General features: G+C 38.2%; 1 protein-coding gene across 3 annotated transcripts in view; it reads right to left on the bottom strand.

The window, feature by feature from the left end:
* Positions 1 to 27,465, bottom strand: part of BEST2_5 (Bestrophin-2) — a 44,581-nt gene extending 17,116 nt beyond the window's left edge. The window contains exons 1-7 of one of the 3 annotated variants that reach the window (XM_051212363.1): positions 27,218 to 27,352; positions 27,016 to 27,178; positions 26,829 to 26,975; positions 24,618 to 24,919; positions 21,928 to 22,163; positions 7,250 to 7,402; positions 2,353 to 2,433 (exon numbers count right to left, since the gene is read on the bottom strand). In XM_051212363.1, the coding sequence (XP_051072540.1) occupies positions 2,353 to 2,433; positions 7,250 to 7,402; positions 21,928 to 22,158 (465 nt within the window). In that variant the 5' untranslated portion in view covers positions 22,159 to 22,163; positions 24,618 to 24,919; positions 26,829 to 26,975; positions 27,016 to 27,178; positions 27,218 to 27,352. Of the gene's footprint in view, positions 1 to 2,352; positions 2,434 to 7,249; positions 7,403 to 21,927; positions 22,164 to 24,617; positions 24,920 to 26,828; positions 26,976 to 27,015 lie in introns of all 3 variants that reach the window. The other 2 variants (XM_051212361.1, XM_051212362.1) reach the window with 2 other exon arrangements.
* Positions 27,466 to 27,871: the final 406 nt, after the last annotated feature.

Here is a 27,871-nt window from a genome sequence, read left to right as displayed (position 1 = left end):
AATAAATAAATAATCGAAATAAATTTATGCAAGTTCAAATAGTATCAAAGGTTTAGATCCACGCAAAATTGTATTCACAGACTAGGTTGAATCGGTAGTGATGTATTCCACGTTGAAGAGGCTTCTCGTGAAAACGAACACTCAAGCTACACAAAAAGACCTAATAGTCCTGTAGAGTTCAAAAATTTAAAAATTAAATCACTAATAGCAGCACATATTCTATTCAGTAACCACCAAGTCAATATTAAAAATATCAAAATAATTCAGAAAGGTTTTTTCAACTATAAAGAGAGGAGAAAAGTCGAAGCGTTTCATATAATGCAAAATCCCTTTACCCTCGATAGGACAGGACTGACTGTTCATCCAGCTTGGACTATTTATCCAGGACAAAGACCTGCTCGCACCTCTTCTTGGTGCCCTGATGTTAGTTAACCATGTCCATGAGCTAACACGGGAGGCCAAGTAGAGATCGCGTTAACCACCTACTTTACTTAAACCAGTGAAGATCGGGTTAATCATCCACTCTGTCTTAATATCTGATGAATGAAGTGTGTTGTATGGATAAGAGTGAAAGGCAGAACTGAAAAATTTGCTTTTTGGTGCCTGGGTGGATTCACTCTGGAAAGCCCCATCAAGTCTTGCAGGGGCGGGTCACAACGTATGAACAGAAACTGTGCCGTAACCAGTGCAAAAAGGTCGACACTAAGCTTTCTTATGTTATGGGCGTGAAGAGATCACACCATCAAATAACGATTTACAAACTGATTGATTTAACTACATGTTATTCATTCAGTGTTTCGTAACCACTGGGAAACAGTCTGGGGTCGATCGCATCTAAGCTTATGTGTATACTATGAAGTGTATAGGCTTCCATCTATGCCTTCTATATATACATGTAACGCATACTTGCGGCAGTATAACATCCCACACTGGTGTATTTATTATAGCTCTAAACGCTTTTGATTTGCTACAAGGTTTCTAAATGTGATTGGAAAGTGCAGATTGTTAACGTGTTCATCTGCACGATATAAATCGAATTCCCTACTCATACAAGAAATGTAACTAAGTAAATTTCTGAAATGTCCATTTACTTTGCTTTCTGCAGTGCTCCAGTCACGCACTCTGCAAAAGCTCTATTCTTTTCCCAAGAAGCCTCATGGCTTCTCCTGCTTAGTTTGGTGGGACAAAATAAAAAAATTGAATTGTTTATCCATAAAACCACGTTTGACACATACAATCTACACAAACACACGCTCAAACTGTAACTTTACTTTATACTCTAAATTACACATTTTTTCATACCCACCATCATACACACAAATAAGCACAATGATGTCTCGTACAGAATCGCCTTGACCAAAAATAACACATTGACATGTTCAAACCTATTATGGTTTTGATTGAACAAGAAATATTCTGCTTCATTTCCATTATACTATTTAAACTTCTGTTAATTTGTTTCCGTTATTTATTTATACTGAAAAAGTGACTTATATTAAGTCACGAAACGTCAGAAATACAAACTGCTACTCATTCGGATATCATGAAAATATTGTTCTTTTAATATAGAATATATAAATCAGAAAAACCCTACGACTATGAGGACAGTCCTCTTTCCCTTCCAATATATTCTCATAAAGCCGAATGCTCGTATCTTCTATAGAGAAATCTTACTGCCTTCAAACAGTGAAAGCTTCAACAAAAGTCAGAAAGAGACCAGATTATATAGGCTGACATTTGATTCCTACGTAGTGATCACAATAGGATTTAGTCTGATACGCTTAAGTGTTACAATACTTCAATCTCTTTATGCAGCATATCATCCAGAAAAAATAAAGCTTCCACGAACATATTATTGTCCATTCACTAGAACTGTCTATATTTGATGTCATCAGTGGTATTTGGCAATGAATCTGGTTTTTTCACACTATGGCAATCCCTAAAGATCATCTTGAATAATGACCAACTGATGCCTATATATATATATCCCCGATGGGGCTACTGCCGGTCCCAAACCCGGATGAAGGAGAGGAGGGTCGGGCATGAGGTTAGCGACCCCATCCTGTAGAAAACTAACTCGCTAAAAAACGCTAACCAGAAAAGAAAATTCAAATCATTTAAACTCTACCCTGGGAGTTAGAAGGTCTTCATTTAGAAGAGCTATGACGCCTAATGGTAAAAGCCTAGTTCCTTCAGAAGTCACGAGGCTGATGCCTCTTCTGACAACCAGAGAAACCATTAATTTAGGTACACGGAATGCTCGTAGAATGTGGGAGATCAAGAGAGTCTTCCAAATTGCTGTAGAATATATATATGAAAATGAATTATAACTAAACATACAAAACAACTCACTTGTAAATTTCTTTCAATTAAATATTCAATTTCAAAATCATCAACATCTTCACCAAATGGATTAATTAATGACTCTGCAACCTATTAGTAAAAATACAAATTACAAGTCGAATTAAGTTATAAAATAAACAAGTTGGATACAAATAAACTGTAGAGTTGAGAATATCAGAATCAAGAAAGAGATTGGTGGGTTTTTTTAAACTTAGAAAACAAAAACTCTAAAATAAGAAACCTTGAAAAGATACCACCCTATAAACAGAGTACTTAAAACTTTGATTATTGATAGAAGAAATTCGATTCTAACATTATAAAGTATAAATGACAGTGTAAAACACTGTAACTATGTTTATTGGGTGGTAATAACTAAGGATCATTGTTGTTGTTTTTTTAACTCTTTGTTCACAGTGAAACCTAAAAATCGAATCACTTGATTAATATATTTCAATGAGTAACATCTAAATTAGAATTGTAAAAATGTTAAAAATAAATCACTCTATTTGATCAACTTTTCGACAAATTAGTTATGATTGAAAATATTCCATAGAAGTATTTGTCACTATTAACAATAATCCAGAAAGAAACCGATTCATATTCCAATAGTTAAAATCATGAGTCAATTATTGAAATTACTAAAATCTCCACAAAACCCCTTCCGATTCACATTCATTAGGACGAAATTCTACAGTAATATTTCTACTATTATTAATTATTTATTTATTTTAACACGCAGATATTGGTACAAGGAGGCACCAAATGCATATGCGAGACACAGATCTCATTTGATATGTGTGAGGGCTGTGATACTGCTTGGGTGTTCAAACCGAAGCAGGTGGTTTTCTTAGGAGACCACACCCGGAGCCTTCAACCTGAAGGTCTGATCCACAAGGCAGTGGAGCATCGGAAGGAGATGAAGTCCCATGGTAGCCGGTGACCAACTATTGGTCCGTACCCCATTTGTTTCTTCAGGATACTGGAGTCCATGTGCACCATTGGTTTGTAATCAGGGCATTCCAACTCCCCTAGGTGGACTCCCTGTGTCCACCGACCCGGTTAAAGCGCCGGACATTCGCTTTTCGTCCTCTCAATTTCGTAAACAACACCCCCACCACGAGAAGGCAATGAGTAGGACTTCCCTGTCGGAGGCTATATACGCGTGGCCATGTGAGAGCATTTCAGTCAGTCAGCTACAACGTAGGACCAGGCACATATATGCATCCGTCCAGGTTGCCATACCGCATCAGCACAACAAGATGAACACCGGATTTATAGCAGTGGTTAGGTCAAAGGTAGTAATATGTAAGAGAAAGATTGCATATAGAGATATAGTACAAGAAGAAAGAATTGGTTCGTAGAAAGAAAGATATGAAGCGATTTTAATCTCTTAGTTTAAGGGATGACAGGGAGTGTATACACCGACGCCATTGTGATCGATTCTGAGCCATGTCACCAAGAGTCTCCAACCATTGGTTACGATAGTCACGCGGACCCCAACCAAGTAGTCTGCATCTACCAACATGGCTCAGACTAGAAGTTAGTGACTTCAAGCACTTATGCCACGTTTTGGTTTGGCCGCCCCTAACTTTCTTCCAACCATCTCCAATACCGGATAGCATTGCACGTCGTGGTAATCGGTGTTCAGGCATACGTAACATGTGGCCCAACCATCTCAGTCGATGAAGATTCATAACCTCATCAACTGATTTACCATCATTCCCTAATACCCTGCGTTTAACCTCACTATTACTTACCCGGTGATCCCAGCAGACGCCAGCAATATTTCTAAGGCATCTGTGGTCAAATACTAATAGCTTACGAGTGTCTTCTACTCTTAATGGCCATGTTTCGCTGCCGTAAATTAAAACAGAACGGACTGCCGCGCAGTATACTCGTCCTTTTATTGATAGACGGATATCTCGCCTTCGCCATAGGTGACGCAAGTTGGCAAAAGCCAAGCGAGCTTTTCGAATCCGTGCTGAGATTTCGTCCGATACCAACCCATTAGGGCTGATCAGACTTCCAAGATAAGTGAAGTTGTCAACGCGTTCGACTACTTCACTCCCTATCCTTAGTTCAGGTGTTGACGCAGACCAGTTCTGAAGCAACAACTTGCATTTAGAGGGAGAGAAGCGCATTCCAAACATCCTGGTATTGTTGCTCAGTGCTACCAGAAGACTCTGTATTTTGTCAGCGTCTTCACCAAACAGGACTATGTCATCTGCGTATTCTAAGTCGATAAGTGGACCTCCTGGATGGAGATCAATACCCGAGAACTCAGTCGACGAGAAAGTTATTTCCATCAGTAGATCTATGATGAAGTTAAACAAAAATGGGAAAGTGGACAGTCTTGACGGACACCACTTGAGGTTGCAAAAGTAGATGACAGTTCGCCATAAGCTCTGACTCGACTAGTAGTGTTCGAGTAAAGAGCCTTCACAAGGTTTATGTACTTCTGTGGTACGCCTTTCAATGACAGACACTGCCACAGAATCTCGCGGTCTACCGAGTCAAATGCTGCTTTTAAGTCGAGAAAGACCACCATTGTCGGACGCCGATAAGTATGCCTGTGTTCTAGAATCTGACGAATGGTGAATATGTGGTCGATGCAGCCACGACCAGGTCTAAAGCCAGCTTGGTTCTCTCGTGTTTGCAGTTCACGAGTCTTAGTTAGGCGTCTGATAATTATCGAAGCTAGTATTTTAGATATTATATTAGTTAAACTAATCCCTCTGTGGTTGTCACAGGATGATTTTGACCCTTTCTTATATATTGGGACGATAAGTGATTGTGACCAGTTAGATGGAATAACGTCTAACTCCCAGATCTTAGCTAAAATATTAGTCAACCTAATCGCTAAAATTGGACCACCATCCTTAAAGACCTCTGGAGCCAATCCATCTGGACCAGCTGCCCTTCCTCGTTTCAGATTAACTATAGCCTTTTGAACTTCAGCAAGAGTTGGGGGACCTACTTCAATGTTCCATTCACACTGTCTGGGAATGGAGGGTAGTTGTAGAGTAGCTGAAGGCCAGCTAAACTGTTCTCTGAAATGTTCCGCCCATCGTTCTAAACGTCTGGACTGGGAGCAGATGAGAGTATCGTCGTTTTCCGATATAATCTCACTTACACTTGACTTATTAATTCCAGTTTCTTTTATTAGTCTGTAAAGCTGTCTTGTGTTCCCTATAGTCGCCGCCTTTTCCATCTCTTTTGCTTTCGTTGCCCACCACTGATCACGGTCGTTTCTTAGACTTTTTCTTAACCTAGATCTGATTTGTTGTCGCTCTTCATCATGTTCAGAACCTGATGGGACGAGTTTGCGAGAATCCATCAGTGTGATAGACTTTGAAGAAATCCACTGGTTCTTTGAAACTCTGTGGTTTAAGTCGCTAATAGATGTCACTGCTGCTTCCACAGCTGCTTGTATTTCATTCCAAGCAACATCTGGGTCAGCCTCGTCGTTAGAACTACCTAATCGTGATCTCAGTTGTTCCTGGAACCTACTTTTGGTTTCCTCGCTACTCAGTTCAGTTCTAATGGGTCTTTTTACTGTGGCTTTTTTGCGTCCAGTGAGGCGCAAGCAGATGCGTGCGTGAGAGCATTTGGAGAGGGAGAGCGGAGAGCGGACTCTCCCCACTCTCGGCCGTACCAGGGCATTTGGAGGCACTATTATTAAAGTTGAATATTTATATTATGGATTTAAGAAACTAATAAGATTCATTAAAGTAATGTAATCTTAAAAGTCTTATTATTTCTGTTGGTTAAATACGCTTAATCTATAAAGGACGTCTGAATTGTGTAACACAAATCTAATGCATAACACGGTCAAATATGAGAAAGTTTTATTCAAAACAAAATAAATAAATAAATGTACGTAGAAGCAGTTGGATATATTAACATACAGGTATTGAAGAGTATCAACTAAACATTCATTAATTCTTACTGCTTGTTCATCACAACTTTTAAGAGCCAAAATAACATCAATGTATATGATAGTGAGTTGTTAAGACGTCTAATATATACACACCAAAACTCCAACCATATATATATATATAAAGTTATAGATATTACATATAATAATAATAATAATAGTGGTGAATGTTTCAGAACGAAGATTAAAGGACCGATAACTCCAGAAAATGTTTGGTGGATTAATCTCAGTCATAAACATCACTGGAAAGATTCAAACAAGCAATATAAAATGAATTAAAACTTTAACCCACTGCACAAGCTAGTAACTATCTGAATAACGAGATGGCGTTTGAAGTGAACGGTAGTGGGTTCGAGTCTCGGAGTGAATATCAACTTTGTGATGCAGGTAAATCCAACTGACAAATCCAAAACAAAACGAAACGAGCGTCCTAAATTCCACTGCTAGTCACCATCCATCTCTGCTCATAATTTATGGATTCTCATTGACATATTACTAAGTAACTAAATTACTATGTTTATAAATTCGTTATCGTTAGCTTTTCTTCAACTCACTAACCATTACGATGCAGCTTGTTATTTCCAGTTTGCTGCCAATTAATTACTTACAGATTGCACTATTTATGGACCTTTTTAGCCTACTTATGTATAAGCGTGATTTTTTTATTTTATGGTATGACGTATTTCTGTACATAAACCCACATGTGGTTGAAATATAATGTAATAGAAGCTGACTGCTGACTCGCCGTTGAATTCAATGCAAGGGATAGAGAAAAGCTTGGGTGTACCGAGCCAGTAAGAGCTTAGCTTGCAAAAGGCCCAAGGTTAACTGTGAACGTCAAGTTTAGTATACTAGGGTACGGAAGAAATAGTCGACATGGAACAGGAAACAGTTTTAATCAGAAATCTGGTTAGTGACGTTTGAACGTGGTATCAATCAACGTCTAAAGACATAACACATGGAACTAACCTTCAGCCATCCAATATAGAAGAAGAAACGTAGTAAACCGAAAATTGGCACATAAATATCAACATCATGACCTTCGTATCCTTTCGATGGGTCTAAATACTGCCATGCAAGTAAACATGTACCAAAATATCCATATACAGCAATTGTTACAGTCTGAAAATTGAGGGGGAGGATGATAGGAAATGAGTAACAATATAATGACAGCACCAAAACGAAGAGATTACAATGAAAATTTTTACGAGGATAGTAACGAGTATTTGTGTACATACATAATTAGAAATGAAAGTAACAATATAAACAAGTATACACGTAATATTACACTTACATAGTTAGATATGGTTAAGTCACCTGAAAAGTGTCATTACACTGTCTAGGCTGTAATAATACAATACATATAAAAGGACCTTATTGATGTTAATTAGACCTCTATCAGGCTTTACTTGAATGATGCAGTAAAATATATATGTTTAAACATGTAATCTATTTCATCGTTACCATTGTCTCACAAACTAGCATGATGGGTTTAGTATTTCCTTATATATATGCACATAAATATATTACTGCATATTAGAGAAAAAAACAGATGAAGATCTAGTTGAAAACAGTATTGTTCACTGATATGTGTTGTTCTTATTTCCACATTAGGAATTTTGAATAGTTTAAGCTGTAGGTGTTGGTAGATAAATACGAACTATAAGATTTCCAGTTGTGAATATTCAATACCAAGGCAACAAAAGGAAAAACAAGTTTGTTGATCGTCGTAGAAGAAAATCATAAATGGGTGCTTCTGAAAAGTAATGACTTTTAACCACATCATTATCTACGTTTGAATTTAATTTTTTTTAAATGTATGCCAATTTGATCAGTCAAGCAATATATTATTAGACTTCAGATATGAAAGTGTTTGATTTAAGAAGTAGATGAAGTCTGATTCGATTACAAAATTTTGAAATTATTTTCCTTTTATCAACTATACATTCAATCAATTTGTACTTATTCAGATGATTTAATTACGCATTTCTAAACATGTACAATCTTTATATATGTATGACTGTTTCTATATTTGTTCATCATATCTTATTAAACGTTTGAATTATAGAAAAATTATTCACTAATTTACGCAATGATTATTAGCTACATTCATTCTAACAAACAATGTTCATCATATAAAGTAATTCATTCATGTCCTACAGACACTGTATTTTATAAGTTTAGTTTGTTGAGTCAAAATCTGTGTCCGGTAGAGACAGGTCTCTACCTCAGTACAACGGAAGATGGTCGCGCAATTTCGTGGATTGGTTGAAGTTAGACATTAACACCGTTGGATGCTGACTGACTCAGTGATCTATAGGTTAAGCGTTTGCGCGCGAGACTGAAGGCCCTGGGCTCGAACCCCGTGGGCGGAATCGTGGATGCGCACTGCTGAAGAGTCCTACTTAAGCACAAAACGGTCATGCAGTGCTTCCAGGTTTTCAATGATGATCTAACATCAATCAGTTCATGATTTCAATCAAACTATTTGAAACATACTTTTCTTAAAATATTTCGTATTAAACTTTTAATATTATACTGTCAGTGCTTGAAGTCACTAACTTCTAGTCTGAGCCATGTTGGTAGATGTAGACTACTTGGTTGGGGTCCGCGTGACTATCGTAACCAATGGTTGGAGACTCTTGGTGACATGGCTCAGAATCGATCACAATGGCGTCGGTGTATACACTCTCTATCTTCCCTTAAACTAAGAGATTAAAATCGCTTCATATCTTTCCTTCTACGAACTAATTCTTTCTTCCTGTATTATTATATTCTTATTGCGATCTTTCTTTTATATATTACCACCTCTGAATTAACTACTTTTATGAATCCGGTGTCCATCTTGTTGCGTTAATGAGGTATGGCAACTTGGACCGATGCATATATGTGCCTGGTCCTACGTTGTAGCTGACTGACTGATTGATTATACTGTCAATTGAATTTGAGTATAAAAGTGAATTAGTCTATGAAGGACATGATGAAATTAACTAACTAGGATTAAGAACAACTCCAGTCATATATATATATATATATATATATATATATATATATATATATATATATATATATATATATATACATTAAAACATATTAGAAGTCATAAAATCTGTTGAAAATCACAATAACAAAATAAGCAGAACTTATTGTCACAAGAAACATTAAGTAATCAATATTACAATAATGAATAACAGATTGTTAGTTGTTTAGTATAATAAATTCTATTGTGAAAACGAAGCTTTGATTAACATGGTGTAAACTTTTAGAAATATTAACTCTTTTTTTCTTTCATGTACTGAATCATCATATTAATCTAATAGAATTTCTAAGCTAAATTACATAACAGAAAAACTCATTATGTTTATGCAAGATATTAAATGTTAAAGTAAGGAAATATGTAACATATTATGAATAAAAAATTTTACATGTCGTTATTGTAGAAATTTGGAAGACTCTCTTGATCTCCCACATTCTACGAGCATTCCGTGTACCTAAATTAATGGTTTCTCTGGTTGTCAGAAGAGGCATCAGCCTCGTGACTTCTGAAGGAACTAGGCTTTTACCATTAGGCGTCATAGCTCTTCTAAATGAAGACCTTCTAACTCCCAGGGTAGAGTTTAAATGATTTGAATTTTCTTTTCTGGTTAGCGTTTTTTAGCGAGTTAGTTTTCTACAGGATGGGGTCGCTAACCTCATGCCCGACCCTCCTCTCCTTCATCCGGGTTTGGGACCGGCAGTAGCCCCAGGGGGGCTCCTGGCGGGGTCAGAGTTACTGGTAAGAAAAAATGCAGCATTAATAGTGAGTCTAATTTTATATCAAATTGTCTTGAGTTAATGAAAAACTGATCAAGAGCGATTGAGTTCTGAATGTCAAGTCGTAGGTTTGAGCCTTGTCTAGCGTATTCTGATTTGAGTGGCTAGATAGTGTCACTAGCGATAACACATTGAAATGTAGCTTAAAGCCAAATACATAAATAAAATAAAGCAAATTAAATCAAAACTGATTATTGTCAATTTGTTGAGCAAGACCATGGATTGATTGAATTTAGACATTAAAACCATTGAACGCTGGGTCAGTGGTTTAGAGGTTAAGCGTTCACGCGTGAAACGGATGGTACTGGGTTCGAGTCCCGCATGCGGGATCGTGGATGCGCACTGCCGAGGAGTTCTATACTAGGATGAAACGGTTGTCCAGTGCTTCCAGGTTTTCAATGGTGATCAAGCTTAGATAAACTCGTAATTTTAACTGGTAAAACACTACAATCTCCACAAATACCCGTACTGAAAAGAAATAATAAACATGAACTTTAATATGATAACAAAAGCATTAATTGACTGAAGTGCGAATGGCCTACAGGAGTTTTCTCAAATCTCCAATAACATGTAATTATATTTTTAGGAGTAATTATCAAGTCAATGCGATAAATTCTCAGTAAGGCATTCATTAATTTCGGTGTAGTATTGATTTAGTATAATGCTATTGGTATTAATTCAGTATGCATTTTTGTTCAGTATAACAACATAAACCATGCATTTTTCATAGTAATTCTATGCCAAATCTACTTTTCCATTTCTCCTATTTCAGTTACATGTAATTATTATTCACTCATCAACACATGTAAATAAAAATTGGTAGCATAAACAAATGTACTCTGGTTAAAGTTGTCGTGCTTTTAGAGTATAAATAAAATCTGTTACTACAATCAGTTTTACTTTCTTTTTTGTATCGTGTAAGCTACGATTTCTTCTAACAAGTACCAGTTTTCCGCGGTTGCAGTATCAAACATTTAGAAGTTGTGTACAAAGAAGTGAATGTGCATGTTAGCAGGTTATAGATTGGATCCAAGCATAATCCATGCAGAATTGTGTTGGACTACGCTGACTGGTCAGCTTTCTTAGCCAAGCGGCACTAGCGGAAAATTAGAGAAGACTGTAGAATCTTCTGTAAAATTATAAACACATTAACTTTTCTCTTAGTATGATTCATTAAGATTCAAATTAGTTTTATTTGGAATATAATCACGTATCTGTCCAAGCAGTGTTCTGAATTTGAGAACTGGTCGCGTGAAGTAGTGTCGAAGAATATTAAGTAATAAGTGTGTATTTGTGGCCGAATAACGAAAGATTAAACAATGTAGAAAATGATGTAGAGGATATGCAGAAACCCCACCAGGACAGTTAGTTAGTTACCGACAACGTAAAACTTCGCACGTTCGTATATCAGTTCGACTTGCCATACCATATTAGCACACAGATATAATTGTCCAATCAAATACCATAGTGGTAGAGGTAGTAAAATTATAAGCAGTAATCACAAACATTAGGGTTTGAAGATGTTATTCAAGGAGTATAATACAGTGAAATAAATTTGGAAAGAGAAAGAACGGACATGAAGAATTTAGAAAATTAGAATTTGGGAGAACACAAAGAGTTGTTGCACCTGCACCATTGCAAACGATTTCGAGCCATGTCATTCAAGGTCTCCAACCATCTGAACAAGGGCAACAGGACAGATTAAAAGAAAAGATCACTTTTAAAATCCGTTAAGAGTTGATGCTGCTGTCTGGTGGTGCAATAAAAGATCTTCCACTAAACCATCTACTTCAGGGAGTTGATCAACACTCAAAAAATATAGGTTTGCGGACTAACTGTGAACAGTGAGTAGATATTGCTGAATAATTGTTTTTATAACTGTTATATCTTAAAAGTTGATTTCTCGATATACCGCGAATAACTGAGCACTAGAACACCAAAACCCTTCCAAGTCGCGGTAAGAAGACAGAAGACTAACGAAAGGAATATTATTCCAAAGTGTCAATCATAGTACAAAATTGTCAGGTATTTATAGTTTTTAGTGAGAACGAAATCATCATTACAGTCTTCCAATCTGCATACAGGGGGTTATTAGCATTATCCAATCGGGAAGCTACACGTTGGAATTCTAGAATATTCTTCCGAAAGGTGATTGGATGAGACGTCTTCGGCTCCTTCTGAGCCTCTTACAGCTTCCTCAAGTTCACCGGTGGTCCGTCATCACACCTCCCCCCTTTAAAGTCCGTTGTGTGAGATTTTTTTCTTGGATCCACCTGAAGCTTGGGTGTCGCATTCCTCTTGTGGTCCATTACTCTCGAGGGTTGTACAGCTTTCTCTCTGCGCCGTTTGTCTTTTCGATGTTTGCGCTCATGATGGTTCTTCTGAGATGAATCTACGAGCAATTGAAATGGTAGTCGGTTTTCTGTGACCACTGTACTATCATTTCTTTGCTTTTGATTTATATGTCTTATGCATTTTCCGACACCTTTCTGGACTAGGTACAGTACATTTCCGATTCGACGTTCTATGACACCTGGTTCCCACTTCCTGTTACCTTGATACGATCTGACAAGTACCTTTTCACCCACCTGGAAGCTACGATTGACCTTACGATTTTCATTCGTGGGTTTATTTGTCTTTCTGGGCGGCAACATACTGTTAAAAACTGTCCGGATTTTCCTTCCGAACATACACTCGGCCGGAGACTTTCCTTCTGGCACTGTCGGATTAGGGGTAACTCTGCAAGACATTAAGAACTTATTAATCACTTGTTCCGGGATACCCTCACCTCCCCCTTTGACCAGAGCTCTTTTTAACGTATCTACGAATCTTTCTGCTTGGCCATTCGACTGAGGATGGTACGGAGGAGATTGTAGGTGCGATATACCATTTTCACTGCAAAAGCGTTTGAAAACAGACGACATAAACTGAGTACCGTTGTCGGTCACTAATATCTCTGGAACCCCGAAACTAGCAAACAATCCTGACAATCTTATTGTACTCTCCGATGTCATTTTCGGCATGTCATATACTTCTGGCCATTTTGTGAAAGCATCGACAACAACTAAGTAATTTCTACTTTGTATTGGTCCGGCGAAATCAGCATGTATTCTTTGCCAAGGCCCGTCCGGTTTAGACCATGGTTGTGGTTCAGCTTTCGTTGGATTCTTCGCAGCCTCTAGACAGGACCAACAACTGCGACATTTTTGCTCTATATCATGGTCCATTGACGGCCAGTATGCATAGCTGAGAGCTAGTGACTTCATTTTACTTATCCCCGGATGCCCGTTGTGGAACTGTTTAATGACTTGGTGTCGAAGATTTCTGGGGATAACGATACGGTGGCCAAACATTATACATGAATCGACAACTGTTAGTGACTCTCGTCGACGAAAATATTGTAAGAGTTCTCCGTGTAGTCTAGATGAAGGCCACTTGTTGAGTATGCAATGGTGAACAATCTTCAATACATTATCCTTCTTGCTGGCCTCTTTAATGGCTTCGAATGTGACCGGGAGTCCGGAAACTGCGTCTGACAATACTTTGTGAACCTCGGCCTCGATATCTATGGCAGCTACAAGCACCTCTTCTTTTTGTTTTGCATGCAGACCAATCAATCTTGAGAGGGCATCTGCCTGTCCGAAATCTGTTGTCGGTTGATACTTTATCTTGAAATCATAGCCCAGCAGTGTGGTAGCCCATCGCTGTAGCCGGTTTGCTGTATATACAGGGATACCTTTTTTAGATCCAAAAACTGTCAGTAATGGTTTATGGTCTTCAAGTAAAGTGAACTGTCTGCCAAACAACATCTTGTGGAACTTTTTAACAGCGAATATAATCGCGAGGGCTTTTTTCTCTATCTGACTGTAGTTTCTTTCAGTCATAGTCAGCGACTGCTTTCTCAGACCCGTCAGGGTAAGTATTTGAAGTTACTGCCCCGATTCCGTAGTTAGATGCATCTGCTGCGACTATAATTGGAAGATGTGGATCATAGTGTGTCAATAAAAGATTTGATGATAGGAGTTGTTTCAGTTTTAGGAATGCTTCCTGACATTCGTTTGACCGTAACCACTTGGTATCTTTTTTCAGTAAGCAATTAAGAGGAGCACGATGACGATGCAAATCTGGAAGAAAAACACCATAATGACTAATCATTCCCAAGAAAGAACGTAAAGTTGGTACATCCGTCGGTGGGAGCATGGAGTTGATAGCTTCGACGTTTTCAGGGTCAGGCTTTCTTCCGTTTTTATCGATTATAAATCCCAAGTAGCGGACTTGCTGCATGAAAAAATCACATTTTTCGGCACGCAGTCTGAACCCATAATCTGTTATGCGTCTGAGAACTGTATCCACCTTATTCTCTAAATCAGCATAGTCTGTACCCATGATCAATATATCATTGAGATAGGCCGCGGTACCAGGAATGTCTTGTAACATCAGTCAGTCAGTAACAACGTAGAACTTCGTACGTACGTACATCAGTTCGAGTTGCCACACCACATTAGCACAGAGATACAGTTGTCGATTCAAATCCCGTAGTGGTAGAGGTAGCAAGAGTATAAGCAGTAATCGGGAAGATTAGGGTTTGGAGATGTTATTTAAAGAGTATAATCCAGTGAAATAAATTTGGAAAGAGGAAAAAAAGGGACATGAAGAATTCAGAAGATTAGAATTTGGGAGAACACAGAGAGTGGATGCACCTGCGCCATTGCAAACGATTTTGAGCCATGTCATTCAGGGTCTCTAACCATCGGTTGCTATCATCTCGCGGTCCCCAACCAGGTAGTCTACACCTACCAACATGACTCAGTTCACTTGTCAGTGACTTCATGGACTTGTGCCATGTTTTGGTTTGGCCGCCCCTAGCTTTCTTCCAACCTACTCCTATACCACTGAACATAGCACGTCGAGGCAGTCGGTCGTTGGGCATACGTAACACGTGTCCCAGCCATCTCAACTGATGAAGTTTCACTACTTCATCAATTGATTTGCCATCCTTACCTAGTACCCGTTTCCTAACAACTGTGTTACTTACTCGATGGTCCCATGATATACGAGCAATGTTTCGAAGACACCTATGATCAAATACTAGTAACCTACGGATATCCTCTACTCTTACCGGCCATATTTCACTGCAATAAAGTAGGACGGAACGAACTGCTGCGCAGTAAACACGTCCTTTGGTTGATAGATGGATATCTCGCCTACGCCATAAATGACGTAAGTTGGCAAAAGCTAGTCGAGCCTTCTGTATCCGTGCTGAGATTTCGTCACACACTAAACCACAAGGGCTGATGAGACTTCCAAGATAAGTGAAGCGGTCGACACACTCAACTACTTCACTCCCTATCACTAGTTCGGGTGTCGATGTAACCCAATCCTGAAGCAACATTTTGCATTTCGAGGGAGAGAATCGCATCCCGAACATGCTTGCATTGCTGCTTAGAGTGGTCAGAAGACTGCATTTTGTCAGCGTCTTCACCAAATAAAACTATGTCATCTGCATATTCTAAGTCAACAAGTGAACCTCCCGGTAGAAGTTCAACCCCTGGAAATTTAGATGAGGAGAGTGTTATCTCTAAAAGTACGTCAATGACAAAGTTGAACAAGAATGGGGAGAGTGGACAGCCCTGACGAACACCACTTGAGGTAATCAATTCTGATGACAGTTCGCCATAAACTCTCACTCTACCAGTTGTGTTCGAGTAGAGAGTCTTTATAAGGTTAATGTACTTCTTTGGTACTCCTTTCAGTGACAAACACTGCCATAGAACCTTACGATCGACAGAGTCGAATGCCGCCTTAAGGTCGAGAAATGCTACCATTGTGGGGCGTCTGAATGTGTGTCTGTGTTCTAGAACCTGACGTAGTGTGAATATCTGATCTATACAACCACGTCCAGGTCGAAAACCGGCCTGGTTTTCTCTAATCTGCTCTTCACGAGCTTTGATTAGGCGTCGAAGTATTATTGAAGCTAATATTTTAGACACTATATTAGTCAAACTGATTCCTCTGTGATTGTCACAAGAGGACTTTTGTCCTTTCTTATAGACTGGCACAATCAGTGATTGAGACCAGTCAGATGGGATTACGTCCAGTTCCCAAATTCTACCTAAGACCTCGGTTAATCTCATTGCTAATACTGGACCACCATCCTTAAAAATCTCAGGAGTAAACCTGTCAGGGCCCCGATCGTAGCTGCTACCTTGACGCGGTGGTCGGGCTTGCCTATCGTGATGACCCAACCGAGCTATATTGGCTGGAACATATGTTCCTGCAGGTTCTACCATGCCAGGCAGGTCGATTGGTGAACGGTAAGACTAAAAGCAGCAACTCAAGGTCTGAGGGCGAAGTCGTACTGCTGACTGTAGAGAGGTGTGACAGCAGTAAGGTGTTTCCCTCGGACAACCAGCATGACAGTGATGCTGCCTTCCCACAAGGAGGGGTGGGGTTAGAAAAGGTCGACCCTAAAAATGTCACACCTCACTTTACCTCACGGATTTCCGTCTCCGGCGGTAAGGCCCTTTGAAGAACGGAGCTAACACGTCAAAAACCTTCCACAAAAAGGCCGTGCGCGACCGGCCTCAAGCAGTTGTCCCTTGGGCTCTGCGGTCACGCTCTCAGGTCGTCAAGACCAACATTAATCCAATTTCCTTTTCAGGTTCCTCAAGAAATACCCTTCCACGGTGTGGGCAGCCGGAAAGTGACATCAGCCCTCATACCCGTAACAGCACAAGAGACCAAGGTGGTCACATTCAAATCCTTCCTACACCTCCTTGTAACATAGTATCCATAACTTGTTGGAAGATTGAAGGAGCGGTCTTTACTCCAAAAGGAAGTCTATTATACCGGAACAATCCCTTGTGAGTGTTTATTGTCAAGTAATGCTTACACTCATCCGCTACCGGAATCTGTAGATAAGCGTCTGATAGGTCTAATTTCGCAAAATACTTACCCCCATTCAGTTTCGCAAATAAATCCTCTGGTACCGGCAATGGGTATTGATGGGCTTCAAGCGCTTCATTTAATCCCGTCGAATAATCTGAACATAGCCGGATACTTCCATTTGGCTTTTTGACAATCACTATTGGAGCTGCCCAATCAGGAAAGTTTACTGGCTCTATTATTCCACTTCTTTGCAGACGTTCTAACTCTTGTTCAACAATAGGTAGCGCTGCATAGGGTACCGGGCGTATGGTCTGAAGACGGGGGTGACTCCTGGTTTAAGAATCAATAGTGCTTTTACCTTTTTGCATTCCCCCAACTCTTCCGTAAACACTTGACTATGTCTTTCCAATACAACACTCTTCAGATCCTTTTCCACCGGTTTATTGGTTCTCACTGCACTGCATATGTGGTTAATGGGGTGATTTGCTAATTGTAGTGTTTCTATCAAGTCTAGACCTAGCAAATCTAGTCCTGGATTCTGTGTAAGATATAAAGTTGCATTCATTTTCGCGTTTCGTTTCGAAACTGTACAACAAACCTCTCCAACAATATTTAGTTTTCCTCCAGAAGCGCTGTGAGCTAACTGGATTGTTGGAAGCACCTGTGGTTTTCCGATAAGATTCCAAGTTCTTCGACTAATAAGTGTGATGTCCGAAGCGGTGTCGAGCTGCAGGCGGGCACGCTTTTTATTTATATCTAAGTTTACATACTTTCTTTGGCGGCAAATTCGTGCTCGATTATGTGAGAAAAACTAAAAAACACCAGAGAATAAAAGATATAGTCATTAGTGCTTCATAACACTTTACTCTCTTGGTACACTTTTCACTCTAATAAGCAGACTTCTTTATCCTAACTTCGACTTCCCTCCCAACATCTGAACCTGCTCCACCTCGTTGAATATCACAACTCATTGATTTTTATTACCACATTCTCTTATCTGGAGACTCTAACCACATTTCACTACAACAACAAGAGTTAGCATGAATTAAATCTACTAATTTATCATACCTATATCTGTTCCACTAAAAAGTGTTAAGCATTGTCTAGCGTTTAAATCCAAGTGCTTTGCTGCTCCTTTGTTACTCTCTTTTCAGCATCACGCTCTCAATGCACAGCTATGGAGCTTCTGAAGCCTGAAACAAACTTGACGTACGCGTTTCTTCAAGGTCACAGCTCATACCAAGCGCTCCATAAACCTGCTTTACAACAACTATAAACTTAAAAAGTTGTATTGTGCGACAAATACATGGTACAACGAATAAACTGGTGGGGAAATATAGTAAACTAAGGCGATTAGTCACGAACACAGAAGGCAAACCAATGACTGGGATTCATGAACAGAGGGACAAGTGTGAAGAATAATATGAATATCACCTACAGACCTTATTGATCTCACTCCACCAACGACCGAACAAATCAGGATGGCCATCAGACAATTCAAGGGTGGGGAAGCACCAAGAATAGATAACACACCAGTTGAAGCACTGAAGTCAGAAATAGAAGTAGCTACAAACATGCTCCACATTCTATTGAGAAAGACATGTGAGGAAGAACGAGTGCCGACAGATTGGAAAGGTTACCTCACTAAGACACCGAAGAAATAAGATCCGAGAAAGTGTGAGAACTACAGAGTCATCACACTACTATCAGCACTGGGAAAGGTTTTCAACAGAATGTTTTTGAATCAGATGCAAGATTCAGTAGACGTCTAACTTTGAGATCAATGGGTTGTATTCCGTAAAGATCGGTAGGGCATTGACCAACTTGGGACACTACAGATCATTGTTGAGCAATCACCTGAACGGAACTAGTCACCATACATCAACTTTCTTGGTTATGAGAAAGCGTTTGACACAGTGGATTGTACAAATTTATAGAACCTTCTTCGACACAATGGAGTAGCTGAGAATCTTGAGTGCTATTATAGGTATGAGGGCGGTCATCACTTCCCGGTCGCTCACACAGTGGAAGGGTTTTTCTAGATGTACCTGACAAGGAAACTGGGTTGGTGGTCTTAGGGATCTGAGAGCGTTACAGCAGTGCCCAAGAGACAACTGCATGAGGTCGATCACACACCTTTTTGTGGGTAGTTTTCGTGTTAGCTCCGTACTTGTTGAGACCTTACCGCCGGAGACGGATATCTTTGGGATAAGGCGAGGTGTGCATTCATTCGGCTCGACGCTCCCAGCATCGCTGTTATGCTGGTTGTCTGAAAGAAACACCTTACTACTGTCACACCTCTGCACAGTCAGCAGTACGACTTCGCCTTCGGACCTTGGGTTTGCTGCTTTTAGTCTTATCGTTCTTCAACCGACTTGCCTGGCGTGGTAGGACCTTGAAAAACGGTTGTGCTAGTCAGTATGTCCCAATTAGTTAGTCACGATAGGCAAGCCCGACCACCACTTGAAGGTAGCAGCAGCGGTCGGGATGAGAAGGTCGTTAACATCATACGGAATTCATACGACGACCATTGCACAGACCCTAACCAAGAAGTCTGCACTTACCAACATGACCAAGATTAACAGTTAATGTCTACGGAATGAGTCCACGTTTTGGTCCGGACACTCCAAGCTCCCTCACTCTATTCCTGCCCCACCCACTGAGAAGTGGAACCCAAATATTGTGGCGGATTGTAGTTTGCCACCTTAACGATTCATTGAAAAACTGAAAAATACCTTCGAAAAAAGGTATATGATGAAACTGACAGCCCTTTCTTAATAACCGAATGATGGTTTTAAAAGTACTTGGGATCTAAAAACTTTTCGAAATCACAAAAGATTACAAACTTATGGTCATGATAGTTTTTGGTCAAGGTAATATCAGCTAGAGTACAGTCGAAAATCAATGTGCATTAGACATATGCTTGCGCATAGTTCGTAACTTCTAAAAAACAGATCTAACTAACGGTACTAAGTAGAAATACTGAAGCATAACAAATTTAACTGGTTTATTATATTCAAATTTCCCCATAATTTACGCCACCTTTCAACTATCTATAAATAAATGGTGTCTAAATTGCACACATACACAAAGGTAACCACTAGAGGATGCACAACTACACATCACCTGAAATACTAACGTTATTTTTAGAGTAAACATCAAAACCGATTGATTTGTTTGGCTGACGTATCTTATTTTCATGTGTGAAAGCAATTAGTGGGTGAGCCAATTAATTGACAATTTACAAGGCATATATCACATATCATGATAGAAATATTTATATAGATATATGGATTATTAAAGAATATGGGATTGTAGCTGGGTTAATGACAAATAATCTGGATGCATAATCGTATAAAAAAACTGATGTGTGGCAGTAAAATTAAAATATGATTAGTCACGGAGTGTGGACAAACAGCCACAACCTACTGACTTAAATATGTGGTTTCCTTACCTTCCACTGATTTTCACTCTGGACTTACTGAGTGTGACTGCTTGTGGCTGCGTTGGGTAGTCAGTCAGTCAGTTAGTCAGCGACGAGAGCGTTATTTCCATCAGTAGGTCTATGATGAATTTGAACAAAAATGGAGAAAGTGGACATCCTTGACGGACACCACTTGAGGTTGCAAAAGTAGATGACAGTTCGCCATAAGCTCTGACTCGACTAGTAGCGTTCGAGTAAAGAGCCTTCACAAGGTTTAAGTACTTCTGAGGTACGCCTTTCAATGACAGACACCGCCACAGAATCTCACGGTCTACAGAGTCAAGTGCTGCGTTTAATTCGAGAAAGACCACTATTATCGGACGCCGATAAGTATGCCTGTGTTCTAGAACGTGACTAATAGTGAATATGTGGTCGATGCATCCACGACCAGGTCTGAAGCCAGCCTGATTTTCTCATGTTGCAGTTCAGGAGTCTCTGTTAGGCGCCTGGTAATTATTGAAGCTAGTATTTTAGATGCTATATTAGACTGATCCCTCTATGGTTATCACAGGATGATTTTGACCTTTTCTTATATATTGGGACAATCAGTGATTGCGACCAGTCAGATGGGATTACGTTCAACTCCCAGATTTTAGCTAAAATATTAATTAAACTAATCGCTAAAACTAGGTTAACTAATATTTTATACCTGAGAAAAGTATTTTAAATTGTTATATCGGGAACTATATATATATATATATATATATATATATATATATATATATATATATATATATATATATATAGAGAGAGAGAGAGAGAGAGAGAGTTTAAATAAACGTGTCGGTGGTGAATATGGCTACTTATGTTTACTAGAAAGACTTGAAGTAATAAGAGCAAAATCAAATTGAAGGATTCAAACAAAAAAGCTTGGATTTAATCCAATAGGATTTTCATATGCCTCATGAACAACAAGATATTAACTTATTTACCAGAATCTTATTCATGAACTTGCCTTCAAACCACACTCGAATTGTTAGGGCTAGTGATACAACCACGTAGCCTAAAACTAGTGTAAGTGAGGCAGATCTTAAACCAGAGATCCATTGGTTCGAAATCCAGTGACTAAGTCGTCAATACTCCAGAACTTGATTTTATCTCTCTTTCAAACTGGTGGAACATTATTCAAATCGGAGCAGTTGTGAAGATGTCAAACCATTAAGTTAGTGGTCTTAACCGGTGAAACACTGCTCTAAAGGAAATGTTCTCTATTTAACGCAGACATGACTAGAATCGTCTGACGAAAGGTGGTATTAAGTCCCACTCGTATCCTAATATGTGACTTGTTTGGAAATTGTGTATTTGTCAGTCGCACTTTAAACATTCCCAATTGTTTGACCACCAGACATAAGGGAAATATAATTATCTTTCAGTAAACCATAAAAAAATACCAAATCTTGAAAAAGTAGTAAACAGTCCGTCTTGTTATTGCATGTTAGTTTACTAATACTTATCAACTCACTTGGGTATACACGAGTGGAGGATTAACCCAATCATAAGCAAATATTGTACCTAATTTACTACGAAATGATGTGATTTCATTCGTCAAAATTTCTACAGCTCTATCAAAGCGTATGTAGCCTTCTTCACGAGCTTTTGTAACCATATCTAGGGCCCATACTAACGGAACAAAGTATAAAGTATATTCACTGGGTTGAGTACTACGATAAATATCCAATTCTTCTTGTGTCATCAATCCTGAAAAGAGAAAAAGTAGTACGAACACTTTGAAACATGCAATTATCCTCATGAAAAAAATTAAATTTTGACGGCACTAGTCAGCAGTGAAATGCAGAATGGATGCTATACACTTTAGATATGGACTCAGTTAAGTGTATGTATAAGCGAGTTAATCCTATTTGGCTAGCACTTGTTAGTCTGTATATTGGTTTTTTAAATTGACTACTTCAGTATTAAGGAAAACTATGAGATAAATTGACTATTTCCTTTGACTAGCTCTTCTTAAGAGAAAATATACACTGTAAATGCCCTTCTTGATTGCTATTAAATACCATAAAGTAATCTACGTCAGTATTAACGGACCTCTTACAAATAGCTCGGTTTATTAATAATTAATTATTGAATTGTTGGTGGTGAATTAACACAGATTTTAATCAATTTACATTGTCATTATTCTGAGTATAACCTAAACCCACTTTCTGATAAAACACAATTATATACTCCAACTTTATCGGTAGGATTCCATCAGCAACAAGAACTAGACATAGTATTGGTCATTATAAATGATCAATCAGTGCGTACTCAACTGTTCCACAGTTCACCCGTATCCCGAATAGTTAGGTGACAAAACACTAACTTTGACACTAAGTGACAGAAATTCGAAACCCACATGAAGCATCGATTTCCTTGAGACAGTAAATATTCTATACTGACGAGTGTTAAAAAAACCTACATCCAAGGCTTTTTGTAGGTTGTCTCCAACTAACGAGTCCATCCACAGTAAAGAAATGGATTTATTTATGTGCTTACTTTCAAATGGTAGATTACCAGAATAAAATCAGTCCAATACTTATATGCGAATGGAATGTACATTATTCTAATGTACAGAGTACATTTCATTAACTCTTTCAGAGATTATATGACATAGAGTTTAAAGTGTATGATTGAAACACGTGTGAGAACTTGGGAATTACGAGTAATTTTAAAAAATAAGATTTAAGTACCAGAACATTTTTTCGCCATGGAAATGACAGTTATGAGGTGATGCTTTATATATGATGGCTCAGAATATATTTTCGTGTAGTAAAAATAAGATTTAATACTTCAATTATTTTTAATGTCTTTCATCTTCCAAAAAGCATGATTATAATTAATTACAATCCAGTAAATTCACAGTAGGTACTATGTAACGATGTCAATGATACATATTGTTTGAAAATCAACAATCACTCAGTTTCTGGGAAAGAAAATTTATATATATTTAAACGATTAAATTAATGAAATGGAATCAAGTATGTAATCCAGAGTTCATCATTTGTGTTCGATCATCGCTGTCTCCGAAGGATTGCTGACATTCAGTGGCAACACCATGTCAGTAATGCAGAGGTTCGGCATCGTGTGTTCGGGCACAGAGATGATAATTCAATTGGTGTCACCATCTTGAAACACCGACTTCGGTGGCTTGGACATGTTCTACGAATGTCGTCCCAGAGAATTCCACGTCGTGCATTATTTGCCGACTCTGGGACTGGTTGGAAAAAGCGGAGAGGTGGTCAATGTATGACATGGTGTCGTGGTATGGAAGAAAGCTGCAAAGGGCTGGCTCGTCTTGGTCCTTCACGGCTCCCTGGTTGGGGTCCGAGAGATGGTGCAACACAGTGGCTAGAGACGTTATCAGATATGGCTCAGAATAGAAGCCAGTGGCGATCCTGCTGTAACCTTCTTTTACTTTCTTCATAAAAAGTGGTTGTGTCTCCCTTACCTGAAAGATTTCTTCTGATTGTACCTTTCTGTTCCCTCATTACTACCACACTACCTTACACCAATCTCTTCGTTATTGTTCTCTTTTTTTGCGCTCCTTAGCTTTTTCTTTTATTTCTCTTCGAATTCTCATCGTTTTGTGTGGCGCATATATATTGGCGCTCTCTTGTACCAATATTCATGTGTTCAAATAAATAAATAAATAAATAAATGTAATCCAGAGTTCAATATAAATATTCCTATGAAATAGTTGGACTATCATACTACTTTCTAAAATTACTAAAAGACATCACAATTAACATTCACATTAAGAAGCTGTTATTATTAAAGTCAATAAAAAAGAAATTGACACATATATCAGTAATCAAACAGTTAACTGGAACCCTCCACCTCAGTGTTCAGGTATTCACAAACATATTACTTAATATTTTGTTAGACAGATACAACCCAGAAATCGCAATAAATTGGCTAATTTACTAAAACAATGATATTGCAAGCGTAAACCTAGAGAACAATGAGTTTCGTTATGCAATAACAGTACAATGGAATCCAAACCCTTAACTTACACAAAATGAATTTATCGATAATACGCAAAACCAGAAACATTAATATTAAAACGTATGTTTGTCATATAAAGCGTGAAAATTGATTAAAATAACATTGAGTCCTATTTTCAAAATGACACAATATTTAATGAAAACATTGGATCACCTGCAGTAACAAGATGTTCTTCTGTTGGAAAACGCAAGCGAGCTCGAGATGAGATTGCACGTAAAGCAATACAATAAGATAGATTGATATATCGAACTATATTTCGCCTGATTCTTGTTGGGCGTTCAGCGTTCCCATGACAAAAAGCTGTTATAAACAAAGCCAAACGATCAGGCCATGGTAATGCTAGGAACTGTTCCCACCAACGTTGAACAATAAGTGAAACGTAAAAGCCCAAAACGAATGCTACAGGGACCGTTTCGTTGTACTGGCCACAATAGATGCACAATAGCTCAAAATACCTGTTTAAACCAATTATTGATCATGGTTCTTAAGTTATGTATAGCATACCATAGAAAATAAACAAACGATTTGCAGTAAAATAGACAGTGAGTATGATAACTTTGAATATAATTGTAAACACGCTAGTTAAAAAGTCATTACAGTTGTATAACTATTTTTAACTGTTTAAGCGCAAAACAGTTGGTCAGTTCAATTTTGAAATATACAATTTGGAACGATTTACCCACATGTCATCAATGCTGAAGCAACTTGTATAACCACTCAGATCAGTAAGCTTATGGGATAATTCTACAAATACTAACAACAATATCTAAAACATCTGAAGCAGCTAAAACACTAAGATTTCTATTTGGGTAATTACTCGACTGTTGTGATATACTAAAGAGCACTAATAATCTTCGTCAGTATAATGTTCGAATAGAACAACATATTTGATATACAGGAAAATTGAGCAGTTCAAAAATCTTTAACGTTAAAAAAATCGTTAGACTCATTTGTGTACTTAGCTCTGAGTTACACTCCATGTATGAGAACTAATAATAAGGTGCGGTTACCTAAGCTGAAGTTGATGGCGCGGGGTTCGAACCAGGAACTTATTGGCTGAAAGTCGAATGTTTAATCACTGAGCTACGACTCCGAGTTCGAAAAAATAACAAGCAGAGACAAAGAGTTGGAGAAATCAATAATTAAAAATGGTAAAGTTAGGTATATGTGAAATATTGACTTATTTACAACTTCGTCATGTATTATTAACTTATCGCGAACTGCGGGTCTTTAGTTCCACCTACTTTTAATAACTAGCTTGTAAACGTGAAACATACACGTGTGATTACTGAGCTGAATCATATTCTTATCATTAATTTGCAAGAGTAAGATGTTTAAAAGCTGGATTGAATAAGTACTGTACAATTCATTACGACTTGTGATCATATGCTTTTTCTTTACAGCGGATTCCCATCGACTCCATAAAAGACAAGTTATACGTATCTCTACAAAACCACCGAACGCTGAGTGCAGTACCTTCATAAAACCAATACATGGAACATATGTTTACACTTGCTAGTAAATTTTTTATAAGGTATCGATTAGGAAATTACTTCGACAAGAGATTTAGATTTTTCCAAGTCTGATTTTAGCATGACAATCAATGTCTTTTTTATAAGTACATTCAGATCATACTTCTCCAAAAACCTTAGATGGCAGTAAGGGGTTCGAACTTTGATTTACTGAAGAGACACTGGATTCTCATTCAAAGCCTGTTAGTAGTCACTAATATAGTGAATCAGTAACGTGGAGGTATAAATCTATAGAGATTCGAACATATTACATTTGGTATCTCAGTTAGAAGCCAAACTCAGTGTCTTGGAACTGAATTATAAATAGCCAATGATTGAGAGATGTAAACCAATGCACCTCCTGATCCGTGGACTCTGGCAGAAATCTATTAACTAAGAAAATGTATGACCACCAAACTAAGTAACACTTATGATAACGATTTCTGATGAAGACAATTCAAACCTGAAACGATAGTGTTGGAAAAAATATATTTTAAAAGGCTTCAAAATACTGATAGGAAAGTGTGTAAAGACCAAACTTAACGTATTCCATCGAATGATAAGATCGACACCAAGATTTGGATTCTTAGTTTGAAAGACAACCAGTATCTTGCAAGTGTTTGTTTTATGTTAGACTAACAGAAAGATGGTGCAGAAAATTTACTTGACATTAGGTTTAAATAGGTGATTACTCCGAGAAATCCTTAAAGGCATCTGGTTCGACCTTGGATTCCAAAGTCCTTTCTACAAATTATTATGACAATATTGACCCAATTGATAACTGATGTCTCCTTAGAGTTTTATGTGGACTATTTTTAAGACTCAAATTTACTGCTGATATTACAGGACTTACGTGTATCACCAAGTCAACTGGAGACCGCCTTGAAAGGGTTCATATTGGCAAAACGTATATATGCATAAGGTAGGAAACGGACAGGAAATCCGAGATTATCACAACGAACACGGTTGCAACAAACGAGTGAGTTCTAAAATCTACTAACTAATTTCAATTTTTCACTAATAAGACGTTAACTAAAAACCTCATTTATGTATGTAGCTATTCAGCGTCAACGTTTGGACAATTTAACTAACCTCTTCAGTGTCGCACTGAGGATAAACCTGTATGTAACAGATAAAACGGAGTATATACCGACGAAGACCAAAAACTCGAACCAAACCAGACGATAAACGCTTCCTTTCCACCTGTTTGTGGCTGTTGAGAACAAAAACCGTAAGCATTACATAAACAATAATCTTATAAAAGTCCAATATTTCGCAGTTGCCACAACCGACGAGTATGTAACCGTCATCTTTGGGAATAGGATCTAACCGACCGAAGGTAAGCAAACGGTCAACGATCCATTGGCACCGTCCATTGAGGGAGGTTACTGAGCACTTGAAGGTCAAACCGTCATAAAACGATTGGTGCGTCATCGCGAAAATGCGTATGGTTTTGCAAAAGCGGTCAAATCAAGACGGCCATAAATTTGATTTAAGTTCAACTACAGTATATATATATAAGGAGCATGCATTAGTAAAGCATGTATCCGAACCCACACGTTTTGGTAACTGTTTTGGCGCGCTATCCAAAAAGGACAGTGGTATTGTTTCTCGTTGAATTAGTTAGCTGTTTTGATCGTAAATTACGTATCAAAACTACGATTTACACTTTAATTGAATCTACTACAGTTAAAGTGATATTCTATTGAGCCTTTTCGGGTTTTATGTATTTATTACATTCGAAATCTTTCTTGGTCTGTATTAATTAATACAGACCAAGAACTAAAGTACTTTAAAGTACTTTAGTTAAGGTTTAAAATCTTGCTAAAGTTTGTCTTGTGGTAACCTTTTATTCGTTGACTGACACTTGTGTTCATACTGTTATCATATTGTGTG

The sequence above is a fragment of the Schistosoma haematobium genome, chromosome ZW, assembly GCF_000699445.3.
Source record: "Schistosoma haematobium chromosome ZW, whole genome shotgun sequence".
In the NCBI taxonomy this organism is placed as follows: Eukaryota; Metazoa; Platyhelminthes; class Trematoda; order Strigeidida; family Schistosomatidae; genus Schistosoma; species Schistosoma haematobium.
This window is presented reverse-complemented; position numbering and strand designations above follow the sequence as displayed.